The sequence below is a fragment of the Sinocyclocheilus anshuiensis genome, unplaced genomic scaffold (assembly GCF_001515605.1).
Source record: "Sinocyclocheilus anshuiensis isolate Anshui unplaced genomic scaffold, SAMN03320099.WGS_v1.1 scaffold483, whole genome shotgun sequence".
Lineage (NCBI taxonomy): Eukaryota > Metazoa > Chordata > Actinopteri > Cypriniformes > Cyprinidae > Sinocyclocheilus > Sinocyclocheilus anshuiensis.
In genome coordinates this window covers 93963-102055 of record NW_015552580.1, presented here as the reverse complement: position 1 = coordinate 102055, position 8093 = coordinate 93963, and the positions used below count along the sequence as shown (strand labels likewise).

The window sequence follows — 8093 nt, the reverse complement described above, 5'->3', positions numbered from 1 at the left end:
TGCATTGCACAACATCAGAAAGATCAGGCCCTTTCTAACGGAGCATGCTGCACAACTTCTTGTCCAGGCCCTTGTCATTTCTAGGCTGGACTACTGCAATGCTCTTCTGGCTGGACTTCCATCAAGCACAATCAAACCGCTACAAATGATTCAGAATGCAGCGGCACGACTGGCCTTCAATGAGCCCAAAAGAGCCCATGTTACACCTCTCTTTATCTCCTTGGACTGGCTACCGGTTGCGGCTCGCATCAAGTTCAAGACATTGATGCTTGCATATAGAACAGCCACAGGCTCAGCACCCGCCTACTTCCACTCAATACTACTAATCTACATCCCCTCCAGAAGTCTGAGATCCGCTAGTGAGCGACGCCTCGTGGTACCATCACAGAGAGGCTCAAAATCACTTTCCAGAACATTCTCGTTCACCGTTCCTGGCTGGTGGAATGATCTTCCCACCCCATCCGGTATGCTGAATCCCTGACAATTTTCAAGCGACAGCTGAAAACTCATCTCTTTCGACGCTACTTGACTTCATCATAAATAAAAAAAATTTAAAAAACTTTGTCTTTCTCTTTATTTATTCCTTCCCTTTCTAGCTTGTACTTATTTGAACAATGTCTAAGAACTTGATATTACAAGCACTTCCTGTGTCTGTTTGCCTCTTTAAGAAGAATCACTTTATGTATTCCCCAATTGTAAGTCGCTTTGAATAAAAGCATCTGCAAAATGACTAAATGTAAATGTAATGTAAGACTTAATACTTAATAATCTTAATACGTAGTATGACCAACAAGAAATTTAGATGACTAACTTAGACAAGTCTTAGCCGTTTATGCAACTGTTTTTTGGTATTTATCCTGAATAGGTTGAATATGTGGTTGCATTCTTGGTTATAGCACAACAACAAAAAAACAGATGGTGGTTGAATAAATGATTCAGAAGTTAATTATTTAGTGATTTAGTGGTTGGTAAGTTTAGGTGGCTGGTTTATGGTAACAGCTTATTCAGGTTAAAATGACTACTTACACAAATAAAAACTGTCAGAATATCTAAAGTGACTAATGAGTTTTGTTTTGTCTTTGCATGAAAGTAAAAAAATAAAAACACAGCCAGATAATTCTAATGTTATATGGACAAATTTTTTAAATAAAATGTCACACCCGTCAAAAAAAACACAACAAAATAAAATAAAAATAAAACAAAACAAAACAAAACTGGGAACTTTGGATTCTGCAGTTGTCATGCCATATATATTTCAATAATCGAATAATCGCAGGGCAGTATCAGTTTATGAGTGGCTTTACAGAAAACAAACCCGAATATGACTTTGTTCACCAAAAATAACATGTCTTATTTCAATCATAAAGGGGAAAATAGTTATTGTAGTAGGAATCTAGTTTACTTGCTAGTTAGTGCCTGAATATAAACTCTGAATATCATTCTTCTAAAGTAAACTCTGAATATCCTCGAAAACTAAAGTAAAAAAAATAAATAAATCAAGTGATTCATTCTCTCAATTCATAGAAACCCAGTACCTTGGAAAACAAATATGTTTCCAGGCAGACTGATAAAAACATGCAGCGACTCTCAGAAGTTGTGTACAGCCAGCCAATCAGAACAGAGCTTGCCAGATCGAGAAAGTGCATGGAATATTTTGTGTAATATGATCCGTGGATATACCATTTGATAGATGCCGTTACCTGGTCACTCTCTGTTCCCGCGTCCAGCAGGCTCTGTTGAATGGCGAACTGGAGTAAATTATCATCCTCATCCCTCATCGGTTCACTGCGGCCTGGTCCAAGTGTGGTGTATTCTGGGGGAGGCTCAAACACAGACGGGTCCACTTCACACTGCAGAGGGGGAGGTGCCTGACCTGAAAGCAGTGAGGTGAGGCTAAATACCCGGCACAGTCAGTCAGGGCAACTTTAGACCTGAAGAGATGCTTACCGGCCTCTGTGGCTCCTTGAGGAGATTGTACAGTAACAGAACTGACCGGTTCATCGCAGCCACAGAGATTGCTGAATGTCACTCGAGCATTCAACACGTGGAAGAGAGGAATTTCTAAGAATCAGGACAATGATTAAAGTCAATTTAAATTGGCATTTACAACAATTTTGGGTGTAAAACAGGATATTCCGATATGTCGCCCTCATGTTGTTCCAAACCAGTATGACTTTCTTCTGCTGAACACAAAAGAAGATATTCTGAAGAATGTGGGTAACCAAACGGTTTTGGGTCCCATTAACTTCCACAGTATGTAACTTCCAAACTGTTTGGTTATCAACATTCTTCAAAATATCTTCTTTGGAAGAATAATTTATGAATAACATAATAATATAATATATAAGAAGAATATATAAAGACTGAATGTTATGATGACTGAATGAGAAAGTAAATAGTAAAAGATTTTGATTGCATGTTGACATTAACGTTATACAATTATCTATCAACTCGATGTGGCACTTCTTCTCACCTATCTTTACAGGAAAGCCAGGTGGTAGGCGTAGGGTGATGAAGTCACGCAGCTTGGCAAAGTGGGCGTTCGATATGGCCATGAGGTCAATGATGGGCGTCACCTGCTCAGCCAGCGAGAGAGGATGAGCTTCACTCAGCCACAGTGTGGCCTTAAACCTGAGCGAGACACACAGAGGTATAGAGACAAACCACATTCTTAACTCACATGCACACACGGTTCAAATCATGGCACTTTGGAGTTGCCATAGAAACATACCTCTGCACTTTGCTGGAGAGCTCAATGGGCCGCCCGATATCTCTGCCGTTCAGATTAAACTCTGCATCGAAGTACTCCTCCGCTGTGATAGCTGTTGGGTTATGGGGACTAGCGCACTGAGAAACCTGACTCTAGAAACACAGTAAACATATGAATCCATGTTGTCTCCAATCAGTATCAACAGACTCTTTAAACAACATGTTTTTTAAAGTCTCTTCTGTAGGCTTGCCGCGATAGACGGTGTTGACGGTGATACCGGTATTACCGCGTCACCGACCCCCACCGTCGTTTAGATTTTTTATAGTAATAAAAATCATTTAGTTCAGTAAAAGAACAGACACTACAATTAAAAACTGAACGCGGCTGCTCAATGCAGCGTACCGAACGACAGTTGCATCACAGATCAGATTTAATTTCTCCAGTGAGGAGAGTGAGTCGAGGTGAGTCGAGGTGAGACAGACAAGACGATCGCGGATGATTTAGTTTCTAAACGAAATGCAAAAGCACCTGTTTGGCAGTATGTTGGATTTTGAAAAGCCTGTTCACTTTTGCCGTTTATCTTGGAATTTTGGAAGTTTTTTTTAAACATTCGTTTCTTATTTAATTGGTTCCACAGTGTTTGCTGATTTTTACTTTATTTAAACTTTGTGTAATTTATTTATTTTATTTGACATCAAGGCGCATGCCGTGCCTCCAAGCTTTCTTATTCGTTTTGCTAATGAACTTTCTACGTTTCTTATTTATTTGGTTATATATTATCCATGTTTACTGTTGCATTCAAGCAATTGACGCCGAACTGCCGCTATTTGAAAGTGAAAGTAAAATGCGCACGCAGCTTTTACAAGCTATTTAAAAGCGAAGGAAAGCGAGGAAAATAGGGAACGCCCCCACGGGGATACCGGTATTATCGGTGTTGTCACACGTCGATTAACCGGTGGGAAAATTTCTTCACCGTCACAACCCTACTCTTCTGCTCACCTAGGCTGCATTTATTTGATCAAAAATACAGTAAAAACAGTAACGTTGTGAAATATTAAAATAACTCCTTTCTATTTGAATTTATTGTAAAATGTAATTTATTCCTGTGATGCAAAGCTGAATTTTCAGCATCATTACTCCAGTCTTCAGTGTCACATGATCCTTCAGAAATCTCTCTAATATGCTGATTTGCTGCTCTAGAAACATTTCTGATTATTATCAATGTTGAAAAATACTGCATAGTTTTTTTTTGTGGAAAACATGATATTTTTTTCAGGATTCTTTGATGAATAAAAAGTTCAAAAGAACAGCATTTATTCGAAATAGAAATCTTTTGTAACATTATAAACGTCTTTAAAGCCACTTTTTATCAATTTAATGCATCCATGCTCAATAAAACATTTGGTAACACTTTACTGTAAGGTTCATTAGTTAACTACTTTAGTTAACATGAACTAAGCATGAACAATATTTCTAGTGCATTTATTAATCTTAGTTCATGTTAATTTCAACATTTACTAATGCATTATTAAAATCAAAAGTTGTGCTTGTTAACAATAGTTAATGCACTGCGAATTAACATGAACTAACAATGAATGACTGTATTTTCATTAACTAACATTAACAAAGATTAATAAATACTGTAATAAATGTATTGTTCATTGTTTGTTCATGTTAGTTAATACATTAACTAAGATTAACTAATGGAGCCTTATTGTAAAGTGTTACCAGAAATGTATTTCTTTCAATAACAACACTTTTTTTTTACTGAACCCAAACTTTTGAATGGTGGTGTATATATATACACATTTATTATTTTAATGTTTTAGGCTACTGTTTTAATATTATATTAATCGTAATCTTATCTATTAATCTTATCTGTATTTTTCACTGTATCTGGTGCATCTTTTTTGTATTTTTCTTTTGCATGTTTATTTTATGTATAGCATACTTTTTGCATACATTTTGTGAGATTTTAAATTGTTTTGTATTTGTGGAAAAACTGTGATAAATATAATATTTAAAAAAACAACTAAGTATATTGAAATTATAAATAAATGCATCTGATCTGAAATGATATGCACTGATCACACTCACCCCAGTACTAGAGATGTGCTGCTCAGCAATACCAAGGAACGACTGAAGAGGAGTTCTAGATCCTGAAAGCACAGAGAGGCCAGAAGTGAGTAGATGGTGGCAGCACAGGAAGGGAAATGCATTTCAAAAACTGTCTCAGATTGTATATTTATTAGTTAAACTGACTGTCAGCATATTTTTGTCTGTATGGGTTTATGTACCTTTACTCCTAGATTTGTCCTGGTCAGAAAGGTGCTCAGTCCGAGAACATGTCACTAACTCCACATTACTGGCACTGTAAACCTACAATTATGTAATTATAAAAAAAACTATTAGGGAGCTAATTTTGTCCAGGCACACAGGTGTTTTCAGCCAGGCTCAGACCTAAATGCCTTTTAAAGTGGACCTACCTTTGCTTCATATCCACTGACAAACTCCGTCTTCTCGGAGCGCCATCCCCAAATCCCAGACTTATTTCTGGAGTCAGGCAGAACAGGGAATTAGATGTACAACAGCTGGTTCCAGAAATAAAAACTCACAAAACTCACTCAATAGAAATGTGATTTTTAACAATAACTAATAAACCTTTAAAGAAAGACCTACTGTGAGCTACAAAGTTGTTAAATTGATGACATATGATTCTGTTGAAGCTATCCTTTGACATTATTTCAACTTATTATTTTTCAATCATCAATATGATGCTGAACAGAAAATTCAACCAATCAGAGAGTCGCTGTGAATAAATACAGCCAAAAGAGCTTTCAGGGAACACCAACTCCCATGAAGCACCATAAATTATGTAATTGAGTCACTCTCGCCATGCTGTCAAAATACTGAAATATTTGTATACATATATATATATATATATATATATATATATATATGCATATTTTGTGATAAACTTTAAATATATACAACTTTAAATTAATAGTTGTATATTTCTCCATTTTTAAAGAGCAGGTTATATGGTATTTTAAAGTGTCCTAATATTGTGTTGGAGTCCCCTACAACTGGTTTAAATGCTTCTAAGGTCAGAAAACGTAATTTTTTCAGAATATACATTTAATATTAGAGTCATTTGCCAATGATTTCGAAACGATTCGTTCCAAGGAAGTTCGGAGCAAACCCCTCCCTTACATAAGCCTGCTCTGCTCTGATTGGTCAGCTGGCCAAGCCTGCTGTGATTGGCACAGAGAGGAGTGCTTGAGCAAGTTAGCGAGCACTACCATTGACAAAGCACATTTACATAAAACAATAATAAAGTGCTCCAATCAGTTTTTATAATAATACCATAAATTACAAAAACACTTATGCAAGCGAATCGTGCCCAAAGCTAAAGTTTAGCTGCTAAACTGTGAACACTTAAAACAATAATGGTGGATACGTTAGCCGAGTGCTAACGTGACTAACTGATGAAACGATACAGTTTGTAAACCAAAATATGTCTACTGTAATGTTTGAAGAACGACAGACAAAAGACGCCCTGTCTTAACTTTTAATCAGAACCAAGCAGCAACCTTCCAGTCTCTCTTGTGAAACCAACACGGAAGTGACTAAGGGTGTACTCACACTAGGCATGGTTGCCTTGAACCTAGCCCGAGCGCGATTATCCCCCCCCCTCCCCGCTGGCCTGCACTCACACTTGCACTAAACCTTCCGGGCCGGAGCACGCTTACGTCATGTATGAGATAACGGAGAAAATCACTTACGCTAATATTCTGCCGAATAATTAATAATAATTCATTTATAATGTATGCCGTACATTGATTTTCACTTGTATGAATCAGAAAATTATTACAAGACAGCTGAGGTTAAAGAAATAATTTGCAGCTTTACTCGCAAACTACATTTCCTGTTCATCAATAAGGTAAGAACCAGAGCCATTATAAACCTAAATATACTTGAAAAGTGTAGTGTAGTAATAGAATATGTTTGCGGTCGTAATGATGACAGTAGCACACACAAAATAGTATCTGTTCCGCGCTCCGGCACGGTTAGCGCTCACACTGCATGCGTACCGCGCCCGAGCCCAACCGAACCGTCGGGCACGGTTCAAAACATCTAGTGTGAGTACACCCTAAAACTGCAATTCATCGACAGGCTGCTAGAGGCTGGCTCCAAAAGGGAGTCAGTCCCATAAACTCCCCGTGTTAAAATGCCCAACTTTACAGCAGAAAAAAATATGTTTACAGCCTCGTACAAAAAATGATTTTGGTCTATATAGCTAATTTTGCCCTTCATGACAACTGTGAGGGGGGTGAATTTTTTATAACTCATCCCTTTAAATTATATTAAGCCTTAAAGTTCTGCATAATTAAGGGCGTGGCCACTTGAGTGACAGGTGGATTGCCGCTGCTGTCACCACCGTCGCGCTAGGTGGGCGTGGCTTCAGCAACCTGCTCTCGCCTCTTTGCCCATTTTCGATTATCTGGGAGTGACGCGCGGTGACGCGCTGCCAAGATGGCGACGGCCGGCTCCGCCTATTTTAGGCTTCAAAAACGCTCTTCGGAAACCTACGGGTGACGTCACGGACACTACGTCCATGTTTTTATACAGTCCATGTCCATGTATACAGTTTTTATACATGGTTTTTATATTGCTGCGTCCCAATTCGCATACTATCTGTCCTAAATAGTATTCGAAAATAAAATTAATATGTCCCAAATCATAGTATGTTTTAAAAAGTATGCCAGAGATACCCAGATGGTCTACTACTTCCGGTTAGAATTCGAAGTGCAGATCAATGCACACTCTAACGGCTAATACTGCCCACAACACATTGCGCGGTGGACGAGGATTCAATTAAAACTACAAACACGCATTAAAAGTGTTTAAAAAACTACAAACATGGCGGATATACGCGACCAACGGACAGGTAGATACATGGATTTGAGTGATAAATAATCAATGTCTACTCTAACCTGATGAAAAAATATAAATTTAATGTTATCCATTTTATATTTCATCTGCAGCAACACTGTGAACTTTTATAATAATACGTTTGGTCATTAACTTTTAAATGCATCATTATGCAAACACATGAGCAGAGTTCTCGGCTTGATAGACCCGCGACTAGCAGATCAACGTACCTCCTAATTTCTCTTCAATACGGTAGGAAATCAAATTAAACTAAATGTGGATGATGTTAAATGTGATAAGATGATTGACAGGGCAGTTTAAACAGTGACAGAATACACGTAACTAAGCAACAGAGCGTCCGTTAAAGAAGCAGCTATGACGAAGTAGTATGTCCCAAAGCTTGCCTACTATTCTTCTACATACTCAAAAGTATGTACTTTTCCTTCAC

General features: G+C 37.8%; 1 protein-coding gene across 2 annotated transcripts in view; it reads right to left on the bottom strand.

Annotated features, from left to right (window-relative positions):
• LOC107665279 (ankyrin repeat domain-containing protein 13D-like) overlaps positions 1–8093 on the bottom strand; it is an 18099-nt gene that overhangs the window by 2995 nt on the left and 7011 nt on the right. For both annotated transcript variants that reach the window (XM_016456112.1, XM_016456111.1), the window contains exons 7-13: positions 5197–5263; positions 5008–5089; positions 4808–4869; positions 2732–2862; positions 2474–2631; positions 1948–2061; positions 1701–1873 (exon numbers count right to left, since the gene is read on the bottom strand). In XM_016456112.1, coding sequence (XP_016311598.1) covers positions 1701–1873; positions 1948–2061; positions 2474–2631; positions 2732–2862; positions 4808–4869; positions 5008–5089; positions 5197–5263 — 787 coding nt within the window. The remainder of the gene's footprint in view (positions 1–1700; positions 1874–1947; positions 2062–2473; positions 2632–2731; positions 2863–4807; positions 4870–5007; positions 5090–5196; positions 5264–8093) is intronic.